The 22,116-nt window shown below is 40.4% G+C and overlaps 3 protein-coding genes across 7 annotated transcripts; 1 reads left to right on the forward strand and 2 right to left on the reverse strand.

The window, feature by feature from the left end:
* Positions 1-82: 82 nt before the first annotated feature.
* LOC144085590 (protein ABHD8-like) lies at positions 83-6,588 on the reverse strand. 2 transcript variants are annotated; one of them, XM_077615032.1, is made up of 6 exons: positions 6,302-6,588; positions 5,417-5,517; positions 3,678-4,462; positions 3,315-3,485; positions 2,821-3,037; positions 83-2,199 (listed from the first exon to the last, which is right to left on the reverse strand). In XM_077615032.1, the coding sequence occupies exons 3-6, from the start codon at positions 4,451-4,453 to the stop codon at positions 1,984-1,986; spliced, it is 1,380 nt and encodes a 459-aa protein (XP_077471158.1). In that variant the 5' UTR covers positions 4,454-4,462; positions 5,417-5,517; positions 6,302-6,588; the 3' UTR covers positions 83-1,983. The 2 variants fall into 2 exon arrangements, with proteins under 2 accessions (XP_077471158.1, XP_077471157.1); XM_077615031.1 differs by lacking the exon at positions 5,417-5,517 and having other exon boundaries at positions 6,302-6,587.
* Positions 6,589-7,238: 650 nt separating this feature from the next.
* mrpl34 (mitochondrial ribosomal protein L34) lies at positions 7,239-8,510 on the forward strand. The gene is made up of 2 exons (XM_077615033.1): positions 7,239-7,407; positions 7,965-8,510. Exons 1-2 carry the CDS (start codon positions 7,352-7,354, stop codon positions 8,263-8,265), a joined length of 357 nt encoding a protein of 118 aa, XP_077471159.1. The 5' UTR covers positions 7,239-7,351; the 3' UTR covers positions 8,266-8,510.
* A 430-nt stretch (positions 8,511-8,940) lies between these two features.
* On the reverse strand, positions 8,941-21,985 carry ano8a (anoctamin 8a). Of its 4 annotated transcripts, XM_077615027.1 has the most exons (21): positions 21,761-21,985; positions 21,595-21,678; positions 18,630-19,075; positions 18,145-18,305; positions 17,370-17,480; positions 16,530-16,662; positions 16,213-16,351; positions 16,004-16,100; positions 15,780-15,896; positions 15,357-15,484; positions 15,127-15,288; positions 14,732-14,884; positions 14,454-14,580; positions 14,309-14,364; positions 14,152-14,226; positions 13,317-13,805; positions 12,641-12,817; positions 12,336-12,527; positions 12,128-12,259; positions 10,719-10,829; positions 8,941-10,249 (listed from the first exon to the last, which is right to left on the reverse strand). In XM_077615027.1, exons 4-21 carry the CDS (start codon positions 18,302-18,304, stop codon positions 9,641-9,643), a joined length of 3,168 nt encoding a protein of 1,055 aa, XP_077471153.1. In that variant the 5' UTR covers position 18,305; positions 18,630-19,075; positions 21,595-21,678; positions 21,761-21,985; the 3' UTR covers positions 8,941-9,640. The 4 variants fall into 4 exon arrangements, with proteins under 4 accessions (XP_077471153.1, XP_077471154.1, XP_077471152.1 ...); XM_077615028.1 differs by lacking the exons at positions 18,630-19,075; positions 21,595-21,678; positions 21,761-21,985 and having other exon boundaries at positions 12,641-12,781; positions 18,145-18,601; XM_077615026.1 differs by lacking the exons at positions 18,630-19,075; positions 21,595-21,678; positions 21,761-21,985 and having other exon boundaries at positions 18,145-18,600.
* Positions 21,986-22,116: the final 131 nt, after the last annotated feature.

Genomic DNA, 22,116 nt, shown 5'->3' on the forward strand with positions numbered 1-22,116 from the left:
CTGCACTATACAATAACCCTAAATCATTTATCTTGCTATTTGTCTTTCTGATAAATAAATAAAAATATTGAAACAAAATGTGTGACTGAGAACATATTTTTTTATTTCATGCCAGAAAAAGGCACATTCATACAGTGACTCTCATGGTGTCGTTTGGCTATATTATGTTATATGCATCCACATTCAAGCAGTGCATATCTTATGATTTCGATGAATAAATGCAAGTATAACACAATTTGTTAATCACAAGAAGATATAACACAATCACTTGACAATTATCCACACTTGTTGCAGAAGAGGAAATACATTTGCACCCTGTAGTCGATACAATTTACTGACCTTCAACATCAAAATAGACATGTAGCACAGAACTTTACATCAGTAGCATTATAAATTTGGAAGGGTAAAAGGTTAACGGATTTTTTTTGGTTTAATTTAGTTCCTCTACTTTCCACTGAAGTTGCAACAACTAACTTGTCAAAATGCATATACTGTACTGTATAACAGAGCAGCATCGTGTGAGTCCATATTCGATTACGTTGACATATATCTGATTTGAAGCACTGTACAACCAGTTTCAAAACCAACATTTATCATTTTACACCTTCTGTAACAAGCAACAGTCAGCTGAGATCCTTAAAGACTGAGCTTTATTTAACTTCGCACTTTACTGTCCCACTATGAGACAAGGCAACACCCATGAATGAATGTCTTTGAGTGAGCGAAACACTGAGATCATCCTTTCTTCTTCCTACCGACCGGGTGGACCATAGACTTTGCGCTAAGCCAAAAGACACGAGAGCGGTAAAGCGGTGGCTTAAGTTACCAGTTAAACCCATTAACTGCCATTAAATAGCGACGGACGTCCAGTAGATTTTTAGTGGCAGCGATCATTCAGTTCATTGTAATAAATTAGCCATGGATGGGTTACTCATATCTCAAGGCAACAACGCATAGTTAGAAATGAAATGGGTTCAGACTACAATTTAGCTTCTTTGGGGGGTTGTCCACACATGCAGGGTCTCAATACTTTCCTTTAGACCCTTTGGATATTGTTATTACAAAATACTGAAGTGAATTTACTCATATTGATGTATGTACATACAGCATGGTTTTTAGACCCTATGAAATATTTATGCAACCATTGTGTCAGTTACATGTTGCTGCAAACCATTTTTTTCAGAAAAATCTTCTCGAAATGTATTTATTCCTGAAAGGACCAGCAGTCAATGATCATATTTCATTGCCATTGACAGTGATAAGTGGTCATATTCACTGGAATTGGAAGAGGCTGCCCTCCCAGTTCAACTGGATGGAATCTATCACTGTTAATGGCAACCAATGAGTTAAAGATCGAAGAGGGCTAAGATAATAAGTAGCGCGGTATTTATGGAAAAATATGAAACCAGTTATTTTTATCAGTTATAAATCCCACCTGGTGATATGTAAAAAAAAAAAAACAATTTAAACTGCAATAGCTCTGTGAATCTGGGATTTAAAAAGAGTATATAGACTGTGGTATATATAAGTTATATACGTTTGGGTAAACATTGCATAATAACCACCCATCTAAAACTTTCCACTGGACAGACTGTCAAGCATAAGCCTGTGCTTAGTGTATAATCTTTGCATTCCACACAATAGAAAAGACGCAGGCAAGCTGTTTTCAAGAAACACCACACACTTGTCATGACTTTTAGCGGTGCTTTCGACCTCCACTTTTGTGCACAAAAATAGAAAGAAACATCAACTTTGTGTTCGCATCAGTTCCCCTCATCTTTTTTTGTCCATCCATTGTTTTCTGGTTGGCGGTCTGCCACAATTCCAGCGTTATCTCAGAGCACCGACGGCCGCCCTCATCCTGGAGATGCGGCCTTTAATGTAACAGCTCTCAGCCCGGAAGCAGCCCGAAGAACATTTTGACAGCAGCCGCGAAAAGGCCGTCTACTTAACTCTGCGACAAGTAGCCCGATTCCTCGTCGGTTATTTGTCCGTGGACTTGTTGATTCTCAGCGTGTGGAGAGTATCGGTGAATGTGACGGACTTATCGGCGGCGTCTGTCTTGGCGCGCTCTTTTCGCGACGCGTCGGGCTCCCACAGAAAGAACTCGTGAAGGAGGGTGTTGACAGTGTCGGGACACTCCATCATCACCATGTGACTTCCTTCCTCGATGACTTTTAGAAAGGCAAATAAGAGGATCTAGGGAAGGACACAGTATAAGTGCAAGGTTATAACAATTAGGGTTTTATTACACTATGAAAATGATACACCACTGACAAACAGGAGTTGTGGGGCTTTTGAATTTGACCACCCAAAACCTCAATCAACATTTGAATGTGCACGTCCAAATGGTGGATTTCTAATTTCACATAAGTTTCATGTTTTAACATAATATATTTGACATTTTATTGGGTTACCACATATTTTTTTTTTATGTGGGCTCAACAAACTTGAACAAAAATGACTTGATCTACTAGGCCCAATACCGAGTCCTTATTCGATACCTCGAAAATGCATTATGAGGGGAAAAATAGCACATTTAAATGTCTTTTTTCCCACAATTTAAACAAACCTATCCAACATTAATGCCATATAAAAGGATTAATAGCAAAAACATATTTTTTAAATTCACTTAGGCAGCAAAAAAAAAAAGTGAACACATTACATTTAAATATTGATTTTTTTCCGGATAAACATTAATAAAAATCAGACCAATGTGATAAATTGAGGTCGCTTGAACTTCATTTTCTTGACAAGTGATGTCTCACCCTGAAGCCCAATATCCCCAACATTTTGTGGTTACTAATCGGTAGAATTTACCTCAGCCATGCGCTGGTCCTCATCCACGGGCACAAATTTGTCACACATGCCATGAACCAGGAGAATGGGTACTGTGAGCTCAGCATGGTAGACCTCATCGCCCTCAGGCCAGTACTGCCCACTCATCATAGCACGCAGCACAAATGGAGATACATTGAAGGCGTTGCCCTGCTTCAACAGCTGCTTTTCTTTGGCACCCTGATGGGCAAATCCAGCTCTTAAATGAAACAATTGGAGAAAATCGGAATTAGGGTGAAACTAACTTTCTATTCCGAGTCTTGACTACTGTTTTCAATTGAGTCATGTGCCCTCTGGCATCCATCCTTGCCTTCGACTATGTCATCGGTTTCAACTATGCAGAGGTAAACCGTTACAAAAATTATTTTTACTGGACAATTTCAATGTTTTTGAATTATATTCAACATTCAATCATTTAATCAATGTGCAAAAACTGAGATATAGGGACTTTAAACGTTGTTGTCAACTGAACTTACTTGAGGAAACTCCACGCGAGACAAGGAGACAGACAGTGGAGGACACACGATGGAAGTTGGAAGATGGAACAGAGGCTGGGCTCCAATGCTGTGGGACCTCCTCCGTTGATCATGACCACCTTGTGGACCAGGTCAGGATATTCGTGGGCCAAGAATGTGCAAAATGACACTCTGTAGGACATCAAGTGCAGCGTTAATGACTGAAATCGCAAAGCACACTTTGCAAGGACATTTTCAGTTTCCCATAGTAAACAGCATATTTTAATGTTTGGATTTTAATAAGTTTAGACGTGTTCGATGTTTTTCTATGTTCTTTCCACAGCTTTTGAGATTGTTGGCTGGCGATGATGATGAAAGACTCACCCGTAAGAGTGGCCAATGAGAATGTTGCGTTTCCGAGCGTATCTCTTGAAAATGGCACGCATGTCCTCCGCCAGGGCGTAAAAAGTGTACGCCGCCGCAATCTGTGGCGCAGTGCTCGCTCCGTGACCCGCCAAGTCCGGCGCGATGACCTCATAGCCCAGCCGAGAGAAGAAGTCCAGCTGGCTACCCCATATGTCCAACGAGCCACCGACACCATGCACAAAGAACAGCGCTACGTCCGAGTGCGTGCCCTTGCAGCTCGAGATCACCCGATTGGAGTCGATCAGCACGGTGCGTTTGGGCTTCCGGCGTCGGCGGCGAGGAGGTGGAGCTGGTTTCTGCTCACCAGAAGTTGGGAGGACAGGTGGGGGAACTGGGTTAGGGTCTGGAGAAGATGCTATTTCTTTGTAGTCTGCCAGCTCCACCTCTACAGTACTGCACGGTTCCAGATCACCATCCTGACACTGGAGGATCTCCGAGTGCAAAACGTCACCGAGATTCTCGATCACCAGCTGGCCGTTGCGATAGACTGTGATCTTTCTCTTGCAGTGGACGCCACTGCTGTCATTTTTAGGCCCGTGGCCATCAGTGTCAGTCCGGTCGTTGACAACAAGCTGGCGCTCTGGGACGATGTGGCGCACTCGCAGTACCCGTCCGGGTTTCACCTCCACGAACTCGAACCCGTCCGAGGGCTCCGTCGACTCTAAGGGTAAAACTAGTTGAGCGGCCTTCCCGGTTAGGCAGCAAAGTATTCCTTCGGTTATTGTGGTTAGCATGGTGACTTCCTGAAAAAAATAACAACAACCCATAATAGAATAACCTTTCTACCCATTAACAGTAGTAGAACATGGGCTTCTTCTATTGAAATTCTGCTATTTCAAACCTCTCATAAAGTCTTACAAACGAGGCTCAACTGGTATCCAAAATGGCATGTTGCTGCTGGCACATCTGATACTAAAATTGCTTAGTCAGATTATTGATTTTTTTATAACTCAGCTTGTGACACAAGGCCAAATATACCAATCAATTTACCAATGGATATAGTGTAAAGCCATCCTCGATCACAAATAGTTTTTACTTACATAATTGTAAATAAACATAAACACCTCGAAAAATGATTATCATTTCATTTAAATAATTGACCAAGAATAACTGCTTTGTTATATTAAAGTTAATAGTAGATGTCCCCGTTAGTACTTGAAAAAACAAAAGGGCACACGTCAGCCCTTCAAATTGTTTTAATTAACAACAACAGAATGGGATTGTTATTCAAAAGCTGTGTATAGAATTTTGTGTAAATAACAAAACAATACAATTCTTGTTTCCATAGCTGACTGCAACAGGATAGGTGCAGATGTGCATGCGTTGCTTTCAAATCTTACATAAACACACTTTCTCCGTCTCTAGGAAACAGCAAGTAGAGTCATTTCTTCTGTTTCCAGGTAACCGAATCAGTGAAGGAAAATTCTAATATTAAATCTACTCGCAATATAATATCCTCTCGGTATTACACATTTTCTTTATTGTGTTGTTTTGTGTGTGTTTGTATTGTATTACTGTAACATTCATTCATTTTCCGCACCGCTTATCTTCACAAGGCTGGTGAGGGGTGCTGGAGCCAACGATGGGGGACAGGCGATGACACCCTGAATTTGTGGCCAGCCAATCACGGGGAGACGGACAAACATTCACACTCGCACTCATATCAAGGGGCAATTTAGAGTGTTTAACCAGCCTACCCTGCGTGCTTTTGGGATGTGGATGAAACTGGAGTACCCGGAGAAAACCCACGCAGGCCTGGCGAGAGCATAAAAATTCCACAGAGGACTCGATCTCAGAACTGTGAGACGGAATGAATGGTAAATCCTGATTAATCTAACAGTAAATATCACGTCATCCATGAGAGCCGATCCATCGACTCATTCCAAAAATGAATCAATAATCAGTAATCAATCAACTACCAAAATAATCCTATGTGCTATACCCTTAAATTCTACTTAAAGTGAAGCATTAGTGATGGAAATGTGAAAACATCAAGAAAAGTAGGTCCTGTTGTGGACTATGTGCCAGATGAGACTACATCAAAACATGCACCCAGATGGTGGCAAAATGTTCCCTCACAGCACCCTCTTGCTGACCCGTTCTTAATAAATAAAGAATCTTAATCATGCCTGAAAAACAAACAGAGTGCACTGCAGAATATTTAGGTTGTCTACCAGGTGGAACACGCTGTGCTGCTCTACATTTTTAATGAATATTCTAGAGTGAATGGATACACATTTTAGATTGGCGCAGTTTGGCCTTAAATGCGCAAGTGTACATACATAACAACAGCATACAGTACAATGCGTTCCCCACTATGTATTTTTGTTTCTGGGCTGCAACTATCACATAAAATGTGCGTTACAGTGATGACTCGACAACAACAACAAGCTGCAAAAAATGAACGCAGGCAATCAAGCATATTTCATTGCTGCACTTTGCATGATAACACTGCAACGTGCAGGCCATCATGTGACTATAAATTATTGATTTGCAGCTATTGTTTTAGCACCATACAGTGCATGCTCAGTTTATTTGTCTAAAGCATGACATATATATGATAACGTGTTATGTGTTCTTACCTGCTGCTCAGATTTTTGAAGGTGTTTAGAAGTCAACCAAATGACCGCTGACCAAATGACCATCCATTCGATGCTTCACAGTCAAAATGCTTCAATCAGCATCGTAAAAAATGTGAAATGACTTGGGGCATGCATGCGTGAAAATGTCCAGTTGCAATTGCGATAAAATGCCCATCACGAAGGAAGATGCACAGTTTTTTTCCCTCCCCTTCTTCATCAGCATCTGTCACTGCGCAGCAAGACAGAAGTGCCACCCAGCCCTGTTGCCCTTCACCGCACAGGGCCGGCTTCAGACATGAGTGACGGGAAAAAGAGCCAATAGCAGTGGGACAAGCGCTCCGCTTCGGCCAATAGTAGTGTGGTGTTGCTTTGTTGCTAAGGCTTGGGTGCAGGTTGAAGAAAAGGACTCGGAGGAAAAAGGAAAGCCGCTGTGTGAGCTTTGTGCTCGGTGAAATTTAATCATAAACATTCGAGGATGTCATCTGTGGATATAAAAAATATTTGTCAAAAATATGACCTTTAGAGTGAAAATTGAAGGCTTTGTTCGTCTCTATATGTTGTCTTAACTCAGGTTGGGGGAAATAGTGAGTGTAAACAATTCTATTATAATTAATAGTTCTATTAACAATAAAAGTTGTATGAGTGTTTTGTTTAATTAAAACATAAAACATATCCTATTGAAGAAAAAGTACTGATTCGACTTATTCAGTGGTGGCAAAAAAGTAAGCGTGAAGTTGTTTTAAAATAAGAATACAACTTCAGAATGTGTACTTTGGTAAGAGGACAGATCTTTGTTGTAAAAGGCACTATGAAAAATACAAGTATAATTTATTTAAGGTTAACGAGGGGATCTATATTCTACAGTAACTACTCGTACTTTTTACATTCTGTCCATAGGAAATAATACTTGACAGTTGCGCCTCCTTCACTGCAGATGGCGCATCACTCTTTCAACGTGAATAACCACTTCCGACAAGCAAGACCCTAAAGTAGAAGAAGAGTCGTGACATTCATCGTCCCCATGCTTCAAAAATTCTGCTAAATCAAATCATGAATACTTTAATCTCCTGCTTTTCCCGTTTGCGGGGACTAGCGCACATAAACAGGTAACAAACCACCCATTTACCCTTATAATTGTTGGCTGTGCGTCACATTAATTTGACGAATAGATTTTGCCTAACCTAGCAACCTGTCTTGTTGATATATCGCAAGAATGCAAAAGTAAATGTACATTTCGACACAAGAATTACGATTAACAGCATTTCTATGGTACATTACTTTATATTACAACACGATTAACTTAAATCAGTTGTTCTGACGTATTTTGCTGTAACAATATAAATGTATGCAACTTGAATGAAAACAATGCTTGGATTAAATTTCCCAACTGTGCAGTAAATCTCATGGTTAAACGTGAAATTCATCAGGTGACAATGAAATATTGTGCTAACTTGCATTTGAAATGATATAAGAGATCAGAGATGTACATTTAGGAAAAATAGCAAATTCTAAATAGTGCATAGCACTGTAAAAAAGCTTGAGTTGCCCTTAACTTTTTACTGTTGGCGTATGAAGTGAATAACCCAAACCGATTATTACATCTGTAGCAAAACTGTGTGGATTTTTCTCATAATAATGTGTCCCCTCTTTTTCCTTCCACAAGCATCCCAGCATCACAGCTCTTTGTAAATGGGAACGCTCACCTCCGATTCTTCAGCAGCTGTTTCGTCCCTCGAACTCCGGTGGACCAGCAGATTTGTTCCCAGGCCGAGGGCGCGTCGGTTTTCCGGCAGCTTCCGTGGCAATACCAGCAAGTGCGAACCAGGAAAAGAGGAACAGAGTATCAGCCCAAAAACCTGAAACGTAAGAGGACCCACGGTTGGATCAAGAGGATGAAGACTCGAGGCGGAATAGAGGTGATCCTGCGGCGGATGTTGAAGGGACGAAAATCACTCACGCACTAAACCTTGGGGGGCTGGAGAGCAAGACTTTGGAGACTTTCCGGTTGTGACATACTCCTTGAGAACCTGAAAATTGTAATGTGTAAAAAAAAAAAAGTGATACTTGGAGTGGATTGGCCGGTTGTCAGTGATGTGTGAAACTGGCTTCCAGAAACTGGGTCGCAATTGTCTTGATAAGTAGGTGGATTTTTTTTCATCAAGATATGTGTTTCAATAAATTTCATTTAGAATAAATCTGTGAAAAAATATATATGGATCTTGTCAAATGATTTATTATCCATTTTCTATTGTGTCTATGTGCCAGTGGCCCTACATTGCTGATTTAAGGGAAATATTTTAACTTGAGGTAAGTATAATAAGTGTTTAACCAGGAGTTGTTTGAACATAATTGGTAAAAAGCCACAAAGTAAATTAGAAATGAATGCCTGTTTCAATTTGCTTTGTAGGAAAGTACAACATGAGATGAAAAAATAGCTGTAGTAATATTTCGTCTGGTCATTGTTCACTTGAAAAACATGATTACATAAATACATCTCAATTTGGTTTCATTGATAAGATCCCAAAATAACCCTTAAGTCAAATGTTTCTTTTTGACATACTAACATGAATAACAAATTAAAAATTTGACTTTACATTGTATTTAAACACTGTCCCGACATATCCCAAATCACTAGCCCACTTTTTTAATCTGTGATGTTTATTAATTGTAAACACATACGCCTCTTGCCTCAATTCAAGTGATTCATTTTCATATACATTCACTGATTCATGTAGTAAAATAATTCATTCCAAAAAATAAAATGACATTTGTGAAAAATAGAATACCTTTTATGGTCACAGTGACTAGAATGTTGGCTATTGCAGAAGAATACGATGGCTTCATAAAGTGTTGAATAATCCCACATCATGTGACTCGTGCACAATACGCATTCAAGTGCAGGCTTGAAAAGTAGAAGCCAACCTGGAATGGGACTGAGCCATGCAATTGTTAGACCTCAAGAGAAAAAGCTTCATTCAAAGAGTCACATTCAACGTAGTACGCTAGTCCTATTTACATGGAAGCAGTTAGAACTCTTACATCGTTTCGACGCTTTGTGCAAAGTATGGCGTATTCAAAAATAACTTGTGTTCATCCGTTTGATGATGTATTCCACATCCTTCATATCCAGTTTAACCATCACGTCTTAGTGTTATTATGCTTTTGTGGGCCACACAATTTTGATGTAACAAGATTTGCGTGTTCTGTACACATGAACTAGATATCAAAGCTATGGAATAAATCTTCAAATGACATTCTTATATTCACTACTGTGCACGTGTTTGTCCTCCTTTGATATTTTACAATGAAAATAATGTTGAATATTTCAATCTTTTTTTTTTACACTTTTGATTCATTCTTTGAGCCTGAGCTTTCCGAGTCAGCCTCACCTTTATCCGACTCATTTGAAGGTAATTCCTCGTGAGGGGTGTTTATTTCAGCCCTGTCCGCAAAAGTGCTAGATTGTGTCCCATTAGCGTACACCACGGTTCCTTCCGATTTGCTGAAACTGAACAATTTACCCGGACTGAATGTCCTGCTGGGAGACTGATTTCGCTCCTGGCCGCCAGAGTTTCCCGTCAATCCGGGCGAGCCGGTGGCTGTCGCCGGCTCTTTTCTCACCTCGGTGGACTTCAAAAACTTGAGGAAGCCGGGCAGCTTGGCCTCACCCCCGGTGGGCGACTGAGCCGGTGAGCGGGAGCTGCCCGAGGAGAACTTACCCTGGAGGGGGATGATCTGCCTGAGCTTCATCACGTTGTTGTTGCCCAGCAGGGAGCTGGGTCTCTTGGGCTTGCCGCCCGACGCCTTCTCGTGGTGATGCTGGTGATGGGCGTCCGATTTGTGGCACTGGCTCTCCTGACGAGCCTCGGCCTGACGTTGGAGTTCCTCCTCCTCGCGACGACGCCTCAGCTGCTGTTGGAAATGTTGCTGCGCCTGTTGCTCGTGCCTCTGAGAGGGGAGGTGAGATGCCAAGAGATTCAGATCCATGTGATGGGAAAACTAATCCATTTGGAATGGGAAAGCCTGGCACCGGTCCTCCCAGTCCACATGGATCGGTTGCGTGCTGTCGTCAACGGCCGTCCGTCAGCTAACGGTGTTCGCGTCTTCTCCGATTTGTGTAGTCGCGACTTGCGTTTGTACTTAAAAAGTGTTACTATTGGCGATAATCTTTGTAAAGATACGATGTGGTGAATAGATCATTTATTTTTGTATGTATAAATCTTTTTTTTTTTTTCTGTAAATACGTGATCATGTCAGAAATTGAGAATGACTGCACTAATGTCATGTCATTAGTGACTACAAAAGGGTGTAGCGACAGCTTAAAAACGAACCATGGAACACGTTATGACATCCCATTTGACATCAGAAGCGAGCCTTGCGATGACCAAAGGTCTTTCAAGTTATAACCCAACTATACCTTGAAAGCTTCCCTTCGTCGGTATTCTAGCTTGGCCATCTCTTCTGCTACCCAAGCGGGGATGTCAGGGATGGCAACGTGGATGACGTACTTTAGGAGGATGGCAAAGTGCTGTAAACCACCAGACCATAGAGGGACACTCAACACAGCAAACATTCAGGGTCCATATTTTGCATCCCTCTCTCTGTGCACGCAAAAAGAACACTCATACAAAAACTCCTGTGAGGTTTTGTCTTCATGACAGTAAGGATTACACAACAACAAATAGCATACCATGCCCCGTGTGTTAGAATTACAATTTAGGGTTAGAATTTTGGGTTCGAGTTAGAATTTAGGGTTAGGGTTGCAATTTAGGGTTAGAATTTAGGGTTGGGTTAGAGTTAGAATTTAGGGTTAGGGTTAAAATTCAGGGTTAGAATTTAGAGTTAGGGTTAGAATGTAGGGTTAAGGTTAAAATTCAGGGTTAGAATTTAGGGTTAGGGTTGTAATTTTAGGGTTAGAATTTAGGGTTGGGTTAGAGTTAGAATTTAGGGTTAGAATGTAGGGTTAGGGTTCAAATTTAGGGTTAGAATGTAGGGTTAGGGTTCAAATTTAGGTTTAGAATGTAGGGTTAGGGTTAAAATTTAGGGTTAGAATGTAGGGTTAGGGTTAAAATTTAGGGTTAGAATTTAGGGTAAGAATTTAGGGTAAGAATTTAGGGTAAGAATTTAGGGTTAGAATTTAGGGTTAGAGCTAGAATTTAGAGTTGGGTGAGAGTTAGAATTTAGGGTTAGAGCTAGAATATAGGGTTAGGGTTATTATTTAGGGTTCTAATTTATGGTTAGGGTTAATATTTAGGGTTCTAATTTAGGGTTAGAGCTAGAATATAGGGTTAGGGTTATTATTTAGGGTTCTAATTTATGGTTAGGGTTAATATTTAGGGTTCTAATTTAGGGTTTGACTCTAGGGTTAGGGTTAGAATTTAGGGTTCGAGTTAGAATTTAGCATTAAGATTGGAATTTAGGGTTAGAAATTAGGGTTTAAGTTAGAATTTCGGGTTAAGGTAAGAAATTTGGGGTTAGGGTTGCCTGCTTCCTACTCTTGGGTTTCACTTCACTCTGCAGTCGAGGCAAAATAATAACAGAATACTCCCACGTAGGGTGTACAAAAAACAGGGGTTTAAATACACAGGTGGGGGTTGCTTGACGAGACAATTGCAAACACATGGGGAAGGAGAGCCAAAATGGACACAGCAAGTGAAGCGCATACAATCACACGGACAGGACACACAAGGAAAACACACCCATTCAATCAAAACGTGACATACATAATGTTAACTAACTGCCAGCCTGTCCCTGTTCAAATTGATTATAGCATTAAATGATTATTCATTGTAGATTGCACCTAGCATGATTACATACGTCACTTACCTCCAGCAAAACAATGGAGATGACAGTCATCTCAGGACTCAACCAGGGGAAAAGTCGCTGCAGCTGACCGCATTGCCCAATCAGATAACAGTTAACAATAATGGCGATCAAGCCCATGGCTTCCATTGCAGTCTTGAAGGTTGAGAGAGAAAGCCACAATGAACATTGATTGTGATTTTCAACCTGAAGGCTTTTTTTGTACACTGACCTGCCATTGTCCAATGTTCTCTACCCTTTGTCCAAATGGCCTCTGCAAGCCCGTACAGAGCTTGAGGGCATCACTTCGGATCTCGATGATATTGTTGATGAGCGCGCACATGGCTGCCAGGGGGAATGCAGAGGAGAAGAGAACCACGTATCCAAACTGAATGAACATCTCCTGGTAGTCCTGAAGCGTATCCTGCGGTGCCAATTACATTTTGATCCACATCAGGGAAAAGTGACGGAATCACAGATGAACGTCAAATATCTCGTCACATTTAGTGAGTAGTAGTGTATTTTGAGGAAACCCACCTCATATGTCTGCATGCAGCTTTCAATCTCAGCCTGCGCAAGTGTAACAGTTTGGGCTTCTTCTGGTGGATCAATCCAGGACTTCTTGTCTTCTTTGGCCTTGTCCGCTATGTTTGTTCTTTGACGGAGGCCATTCGATTCCTTTGAAGAAGACCCACTGGTATTCTCTTTGGCCTCCTTTGCATGTAAATTAATCATCTGCATTAGTAGTATTAGTGTGGACTTCCAGACTCAACATGAACTCCTTTGGGGTCAAACTAAAGGCCAGCGGGCTAAAATTGGCTCGCCCACAGGTACTATCCAGGTCTGCTCTGCCCATGTTCAGATTTATTCATACATATTCTACAGAAGAATCGTCTCAAATCAGTTTGTACTAGTATACTTAGAACTAGCATGATCCATCAATTTCACATGTAAACACTGATTATAATAGTATCATGAAACTGCATTTAGCTTCCTTCCCCAAAACTGAGATTGCTTTGTCGATTTGAAACAAGCTTTGCAACCAGAATAAGTGTGAAGGTTTTTTTTTTTAAATTGCGTTATTTGTTTTAAGAGCAGTCGTATATCAAACAATGCGGCCTAATGAGACTTGAGTGGAGCATCACCAAAAAAGTTACATTCTACTATGATGAAGGGCATCAAAGTAAGTGGAAAAGGGAAATGGACCGTGTACCTGAGCGGAAAATTCAAGGTCGCTATCCTCATCGCAACTGTCAAAGATGGATGGATCCATTCTGTCCCCTAGAGTAGGGCTGTCCTCAGGGCGGTTGTCATCTGCCGTCTGTGCTTCCGTCGCGACATCCTGGTAGTCCACCTTCTCTGTGAAGCTGACTTTCCGCTGCTTGTTAGCGCAGGGGTCGTTCATATCCCACTCTTCTTCCGACAGCCGGAATCCGGCTTTCAAATCCCCTCTGGTCTTTGGCTGCGAGTCGGCGCAGTCGGCGGCCGGGCGATCCTTGGGTCCCAGGAAGGAATAGGCGCTCATTGACGCTTGGGCCTTTCCCAGAGCCAGGCGGCCGTATTTAAGCACGATGGCTTGGAGTAGCTCCCACAGCACCTTAGGGGTGAATACGCCCAGCTTGTTTTGTTCGTAGAGGTACGGCTGGAGGACTTCTTTAATGTTCTGGAGGAACTGACGGAAAATCAGCAGTGTTGCGAGCATCTGTGAAGAAACGCCAAACTTGAGCATGTGTATTTTTTAATATGAAAAATAAAAAAAATAAAAAAAACTACCAGATATTAAATGGTGCAGTAAAAGTTTCAATGAAAAGATTTTTATTTTTATTTATTTTTTATTTTGTCTTTAAAAAGTGCAAATTCCAATTCAATTGAAGTTTATGTTATAGCTGACATTAATGCTGAAACCAGTTTTGAAATGGTGAAAATTTGATCTAATATCTTGGATGGCTGTCATTTAGTGTCTTTTTATGTTTAGGTGAGAAATACAAATAAAAATGAATTATGCATTACGATAACTTTTACCTTGTATTATGGCATTCTTATCTCACCTCCTTTAGTCGCTCCATATCTTTAAGGTAGAATCCAATATAGAAAAGACTTAGGTAAGAATTGATGAATTCAAACTAGAAACAACAGAAATCCTTGTACAGTTAAGAAGTTACCGCCATGAGAAAAATATGGTCTTACAACAGGGGAGTGACTTACGAAAACCATCTTGATGATGAGATTATTGTCATAGGCACTCTGAAGTCTATAATTTTCTGGAGAAAATAACCCAAACAAATGAGTATTAAGGAACGAAAGAAATGATGACCAAGTATAAAAACGCCGATCTAATATTATCGCTTACCCATATCATTAAGCCAATAGGCAATCTTCTTATAAACCTCATCACATATTGTTACTGTAACAGCCAGCAGGATTTTTGGAATAAATCTTGTGATGCTAGGCAGCTCCTGAATCTCCATAACCACTTCCTGAGAAATCAAATAATATGATACGTATTAATTAATAAGTGCTATTACTTAATGTATATATATGTACAGTATACCCATTCAAACATTGCTCTTCCGAAGCACAGATTGTACAAGCAGAACAAGATAAACCAATGATTTGTATGGTTCAAACCTGCAGTTCCAGACAAAGGAGCATGACGAGGAAGACAAAAAAGAGACAAAGCAAGCAGATGGGAAGGCTGACCATCCATCGAAACACAGTTCTTTTCCACGGAGGATAGTAGAACTCTTCGCAGCCAGTTATGGGACTGCAGCGTTTTACACCCTGTAGGTGAAGCAATGATAAAAAAAACAATTAACTTAGTATTTACTTAAAAGGTACAGAGAACACCAGTATAAATTGCACAAATTATTTAAAATGTGAATTTCTTGGCCCTTTGCTAATGTAGAAAATAATGCCTCAATGCAAACGATCCAACCGTTTTACGAGTTTTACGACAAGCATTTTCACAAATAAATGAAAAATCCCCAAAACATTACAATCCTTTGGATGACAGCGACGCTTACCCTGAACTGTGGTCTGGGCTCCTCCAAGGACTCGGCAGGGGTATCAAGGGTGCCCCACCTGTAGGCCAGCTCGGCTTCTCGCCTCTTCCAGCGCTCCAGAAACAAAGTGGCCCACACAACATTGAAGATTGCAAACACCACACAGCATACGTCCTGACTGGTCTAAACAAAACAAGGGTACACGTTTGAATTCCTGTGGCAACAACGTGCTCCATTGTGCTTGAAGGTACCTGGTCTGCCTCTGCAAGGATCCACAGGAGAAATCCAATGACGGCAGGGTAAAGCATGGAGTTGGTATAGAAACCGAGCCAGGCAAAGTACATGCCGATCTTCACTCCAAAGTAGTCGCAGATATCATCTGAATCATGGAGGAAACTTAATGGCAAGAACCTTAAACTATTGAAATTGCCGAGTTCAATTTTATTCAACTAATTCAAATCAGCGCTAAAAATGAAATGGCTTTACATTGACCACAAGTGTTGTAGTATTTTACCTGAAAACAAGAAAACAGATGAGCAACATTTCTCCTGTTGCAACTGCTTTTATTGTTTTTAATAAATTAACGTATTGGCTGATGTTGGTGGTTTGACTGCAAGCCCCAAGATGAAGCTAAAAACTGTCATTTATGGTATTTAATTACTAGTTTTACACACCTAGTGGCTGCCTTTCACAAACAGCCTGAACCCATGATGTCATGAGCTGATTAAGGATCCTCTGCTCGTGCAGAGGAAACATCTGATGGATCACACCACGGGCCACCAGCTCAGGTACTAGGAAAAAAAGCAAAAAGCAAATTATGGTGTCCAGTGGGATTGGATTGCCGATTTCTGAAGCAAAAAGTTGAGAAAAAAAATTTAAATAAAATAAATAAGCTTACTGATAGGTTGTCCCTCCAGAAAGTGAATATTGTGAAGCACTTCCCCTTGTTTGGCCCGCAGATTGTCGAGCCAATACTTAATGATACTCTGACGCTCCTAAAACCAGGAGAAAAAGACAACCAGGTTTTTTTTTTATTAATGATAATTTTCAGGTATTTATCATGCATTAAAAATGAAGTTTTATATGAAAATATGTTTGACGTCCAACCTGCGATGTGAAAAAGCAGAGCTCGCTTTCTATGTTCTTGTAGATGTTATCTTCTTCACAGCAGAAGCGTCGCATCCCGCCACCAAACTGGGGCTTGACAGCCTTGTGCATGTTCATCTGTTCTGCTCCCCGCAATAAACTGAGCACCAAAATGAGGCAAAATTCGACAGGTTAGAGAAAAAAATAAACACTGTTTTGAGTTTTGAAAGGTATGGCTTTGTTCCTTTAATATTATACATCTTCATGAATCCAGTGTAAGTTGTATGTGTTGATCAAATATTGAAGGCTTCCAACAAACATAAGATCCAGAATCTTACTTCTCAAACGAAGTGGTGATGAAGAAGGCATAAGCTTGGGTATGTTTATGCTGCCGAACTTGAATACTGACTTGCGGGATTCCAACTCGGATGTGATTCAGGAGCCACAGCAAAGTGTGGTCATCTATTGAATCTAGACAGAATTAAAAGCGAGTATTTAGAGTATGACGGTGTTTCATAATATACAGCCGGAATGATTATTACCTTTTAGCATTGCAAATTAAAGAGCTGTGGTCCTACTGTTAATGCAACCGATCTAATGTACGACATCATCTTTTGAACACATATTTGTTCACATCTAAAATATACACAAGCTGTCTTTCATATTGTTGTTCTGGGCTTGATTCCAAGTCTAATATCCGTTTACAATACCATCATTTCAGAGTACAGTTGTTCTATTATCACGCAATCCATTCAAATCCTTGCATTGTTCAGGATTACATTCAAGATATACATTTGCACAACACAAATTAAAAATAGGCAACGTCCTTATTTATTGACCGTGTATTGATGAGATTGACTATTGATCTACTCTTATGCCTTCTTAAATTCAGCTTTAAGCTAATCTTGATGATGCAACAGCATTTTTTTTTTAAATCCACTGGGATATCTGACATTGGGTGTTACACAACACAAGGTGATCTGAAATATAAACCTTTTCCAGGATATGGATGACAAGTTGACAACGTTAGATAAGTGATAGCAACAGAAGGACAATTGTTAAGTGTCAGGTGGAGATGTGCTCCTGTTGCTCAGTTTTCAAGGAGACATTTTATGCCATGTTTTCTAAGAGTTCTTTGATTGCTGAATAAATTAGCTGTGGCATGCTTTTACCACTACCTGGGAATGTCATCAGGATGTCACAGTTTTCTGTGCGAACCATCTTGAGCCAGGACTTCCGAGACAATATGTAGTGTCTGGCCTGCAGAAGCCTCTTTCCAAACAATTTATCTAGAGAGAAGATATAAAAATGCATTGTCTGAGAAGGTCAAACATGAAAAAGCCTTGATTGCCATGAGCACACAATAATCCCAGCCAATGTTAAGAGCTAGATGAAGTCAAATGGCTTGATTGATTATAGCATGAGGCCTCTTATCCTCACGATGGCCAGTGGGCGGGGTACACTCGGAATGAGTTGGGCCACTCATACCTACGGACAATTTGGAGTGCTCAAACCACCTAGCATGCATGTTTTTGCGAGAAAAAAAAAAACCACGCACCAAACTCCACCTAAGAAGCCTACAACCTGATCTTGAACCCTTTAGGCGGAGGTGCTTACCACCACTGTGCCGCCACGCTTGTGTTAATGTCACCCCTTTGCCCACAAACTTAGAGCTTCCCCTTCAATTCCCTTGAAATAAACCACGGCATTCCAATAAAGGCTGAATTTTATTGGTGCATGGGTGCACCTGTGGCCCACCACCCTCTGAAGCCCGTTTGAAGATCTAACGTACACCATGTATTGACTGAGTAGCATCCAAAGACAAGCACCATTTCATTAAAACATATTTGGTCCCTAGTGGGAGTCATTCAGTACCACCACCACCACCATCATCATCATCTGCTTGAAAAGACCCCACCCCCCCTCCACCATCCAACATCTCAGTCCACTTACCAAAGACGCCGTATGTCGCCGAAGCATGTCCCCGGTGATGATGCTCAGTCCCGGGCAGCATCTCCGGCGTTTTCTCCATCATCCTCCCCGCCGCTGCTGCACCACCGCGCCGGCTATCTGCAAGCTCGGTGTCAGCCTCCCCGACGGCCGTCGCGTGCATGCTGCAGCATCACACGTACGCAGACACACGAATACTTTTTAATGCACTGCCATTGCAAAGATCCATGTGGTGTGGAAGCGGGGGGGAGAGGAGGAGGAACATGGTCATGGAAATGACATTTTAAGGAGATCCAGTCGTGATAGGCTGCAGCGACTCAGAACGGGGGACACCGCTTTGAAATGAATATTCCATTTAGAAATTGGGGTGTAGCAAGACAGAACCCTTCAAAAAATCGCATTGTAAAATATTGATTCCATTTTTTTTATATTTGTTTTTGCTGATAGGGTAGTGACACTGAGTGGAGAAAACAGGTTTAACAGCTTACCTTCTGCCATCTAGTGGAAAAACATTTCCTTGTTGTGACTGTCACTATATAAATCTTTGATGCAAAGAGATGGAAAAAGACAAATTAGTTGAAAAAGGAAACAGTCAATTGGATGTAAATAGGATGGGGGTGACTAGATTAGAGGGGTAAATTAGCTGCAAATTTTGAAGGTATGTATTTACCACTGTCTATTGGAATGAGAGTTCAAGTGCTTTGGATTCTTATAATGTGAAGATGCCAACATTTACCTCCATTTTTTTATTCAATCCGACCTCTTGGGTTGTTTTTGTGACTCTCATCAAATTGTATTTTGTATGACATTTATTGCTGTATATACTGCTTTTCGCAAATCAGGTAATAGACCAAATTTGAACTGTAAAAGGATACTATGTGGAGTTGAACAGACAATAAGTCCAAATGTCCCCTAGACGGCGCCACAGAATAACCTGAGGGGAGGAATAAACATTTTATACTTTCACATTCAGTATTTCCAAACATCTTAGCCACACTGCCCTGTACATATACTATACTGTTTGTGAATTTGAAATAATATACAAGCATTTCAGAATATTAAAGTACCTACAATTTCAATGTTGACTTGGACCAGACAATTTATTATTGACCAAGATATGGTCTTGGAGTTTTGATAACACATTTCCAAATTGCTTTGGACAAGGCTTACAATAGAGTGTACACGACACACTTTCTATAATGTCTGATGTGTGTCTTGGGTTGATGCAAAGATGTGGAAGCTTAATCCCATGATGTGTAGCTTTAGCTCTATTACATGCTCTTAACTAAACAGATGCTCAGTACGATTGCGTGTGGTGAGGCCATCCCAGAAAGGGATGGATTATATGACACAGATAAGGCAGGGTGCAGAGGGCTACTTGGACAGATAAAATAAGTTCTACTTTCAAAATAATACTTTTCGCATGCACTGTTAGTCTCTTGTAATGTTGGCATTTAGAAGAATTTCTTTGAAAAAATGATATTTGAGTGCGAGATATTGAAGCTAGCTCAACTCCACAATAAGCAGTGTTGAAAAAACTTGTGTATTAATACTCCTACTTACATTATACCGTCAAAATGGCAAAAAAAAATAGAATTATACATGCATAAATAAAACACCATCCCTTATCCTGATGTGCTCAGCATTCTCATTCCGAATCCAAATGTCAAATATCCTTTTAAAACCTATAAAAAGGTCGGTTTTGGCAAGTGTTGTTATCACACAGTATGCACAGCAAAAGAAAATTATGGATCTCACGCTTATAATAATCACGTCAACCCCAGGACGGTGCAATTAAAGAGGGAAGCTATTAACGGCTGTTATGTAAGGTATTAAAAAAAAGTCCTTTCCTCATCATAATTCTCCCAATGAAAGAGTCAAAGGTCAAGGTCACGGAGAGTGAAATAAGAGGAATCCCACATCTCAGGCCATGCTGTATTTCCTCTCCCGACTCAATGATTTTAGCAGGCCAGGCCAAGGGACCCAAAGGCAGTGCAAGCAAATAGGAAATGCAATTAGAAGTGGCAGCGTAAGAGAACATTGACAACCACAGACAAAAGAGGTCAGAGTTGTACAACCCCAGGTGAGGAAGGATGTCGCAATCATGAGCATCCATTCCCTTTCCTGCACCAGGAGGGCCTGAGAGGCGGTGGGCCAGCTTTTGTACACAATAGACCCCGCAATGTTCGTCATGCCGGCTGTCACTGCTGAGAGGCGACATCCCATATTCGCAGCCGGAGACCAGTCAGACAAAAGTTTTCAAATATTTCCGCCCCTTCGACCTGGGTTTCCTGAACCTTTTTGCGCCACATATTTCAAAAATCACTCAACACACTAAAAGACTGAAATGTCTTTTAAAAGGTGTACAAATATGGTAAGCTGAAATCATGACTTAAAACAGCTACATGACTTTGCTAAGAGAAAAAATAAGCATACCTTCATGCTAACAAACAATATAAACATCAAAGATGGGCTAAGAAACAGCGTTAGTGTTGCAATGTTAGAACATTTCAAGTGACCGCTGTTTTCATTCAAATAATGACGCAGTCTAATTAACATATAATTAAAATAAGATTAAAATTTGAACACGTAACCTAGAAACTGCTATAATGTTGTTGTTTATAGTCAAGTTATGGCCTGCAGGTGTCAAGCCATAAGGGCACAAATGGCATTTTGGGTGACAGCTGCAATAAAACCCCACATTTTGCGGAAACATGTTTGTTGCTAAAAGGAAAACCTTAAAAAAATGTTAACAAAATCTCCAAAACTTCAAATATGTCTACGGGTGTGAAATTCCTTCCACAAAATGTGTTTTTCAGGAAGAGAAATGAGCTGACAATGTAGGAAGATATTCTTTAATGAAAGAGAATCATGTTTTTTCAGACCAGCGTGCAAATAAGTTTGAGTGTTAAGACTATCTTGGTCAGAAGCAGTTTTCTAAAACAGTCATGACTTTTGTCATGTGAATTCTAGGAAGGTCTTTCTCATAGCGGAAAAGCTAAAAAGTACTTGATAATATACAAATGAGAGCCTGCATTGAGGAGCATTCAAGCGTTAATTGGTAACACAATGCATACTGTACATAACAATACACACTGGGATTTACAGTAGACTACATAAATCCTCTCACAGCAGAATGAACAGGATGTTTGTACGTTCCTATAGTGACATTTTGCTTCAAGTGTTTGCTTTATTTCGTGTCCATGGTAGCGGATATTAATAAATGAAATTAAGCTAAAAGCTGTTAAGAACTTTTGCTACATATTGTATTATTATTTATATATAGTGTTGTTTTTTGTTAATGTAGTTGTCTGAGTTGTTTAGGGAGAAGGTAAAATTGTAGTAGTAAAATTGCCACAATTCTTTTATACTTAATGCAAATGAAGTTTCACCTGATAAATAAATGACTTGTTGTCAAAAGTATAAAATAATGATATAGGTAGCCATATTTACCTTTAAAAAAAATTCAGGTGTGAATGGTTGTTTGTCTCCTTATGCCCCCACTTGGCTGGAACAGGCTCCTGCGCCCCCGCAACCCTTGAGAGGAGAAGTGGAAGAGAAAATGAAAAACTGAACAACCCCTGCAAAAAAGTCAATAACAGTTAGAAGATGACTTCACCAATTATACATGTTATTAGGCGATCAATATGTAATAGCTTGATTCATAGTTAAGTTAATGGCAGATCTAACGAACCATTTTTTTTTCAACAACAGTATAGTTAAGGTCTTATCCAGAAAGGTCATGACATCTATTTGATTCAAATATAGCCATTGCTGTTAACATTTGTTACATAGATATATTTGGATGCTAATGTTTATCTAGTGGATTTCCATGTTTTAACAGTCAAGTACGGGGTATTGTTTTCACGGATATTAGTGGCGGTTCCTCCCATCTGCGGAGTCGTTGGTAGGTAAATGTAAACACGGTGGATGGACTTGACTGTCGTGCCAGTAAATCTGCTCTTCAACTCAAGG

Source organism: Stigmatopora argus, chromosome 12 (assembly GCF_051989625.1).
Source record: "Stigmatopora argus isolate UIUO_Sarg chromosome 12, RoL_Sarg_1.0, whole genome shotgun sequence".
NCBI classification, from domain to species: Eukaryota; Metazoa; Chordata; class Actinopteri; order Syngnathiformes; family Syngnathidae; genus Stigmatopora; species Stigmatopora argus.

Coding starts and splice junctions, on each gene's coding strand:
- LOC144085590 (XM_077615031.1), bottom strand. CDS start 6,364: ATGGTCATTTGGTCAGCGGTCATTTGGTTGACTTCTAAACACCTTCAA. Junction 4,463..6,301: donor TTCAAAAATCTGAGCAGCAG/GTAAGAACACAT, acceptor TATTTTTTTCAG/GAAGTCACCATGCTAACCAC. Junction 3,486..3,677: donor CTCATTGGCCACTCTTACGG/GTGAGTCTTTCA, acceptor GATGTCCTACAG/AGTGTCATTTTGCACATTCT.
- mrpl34 (XM_077615033.1), top strand. CDS start 7,352: ATGAATACTTTAATCTCCTGCTTTTCCCGTTTGCGGGGACTAGCGCAC. Junction 7,408..7,964: donor GGACTAGCGCACATAAACAG/GTAACAAACCAC, acceptor TCCTTCCACAAG/CATCCCAGCATCACAGCTCT.
- ano8a (XM_077615027.1), bottom strand. CDS start 18,304: ATGCACGCGACGGCCGTCGGGGAGGCTGACACCGAGCTTGCAGATAGC. Junction 16,663..17,369: donor CATCCTGATGACATTCCCAG/GTAGTGGTAAAA, acceptor AATTCTGTCTAG/ATTCAATAGATGACCACACT. Junction 15,289..15,356: donor TCCTTGCAGAGGCAGACCAG/GTACCTTCAAGC, acceptor TGTTTTGTTTAG/ACCAGTCAGGACGTATGCTG.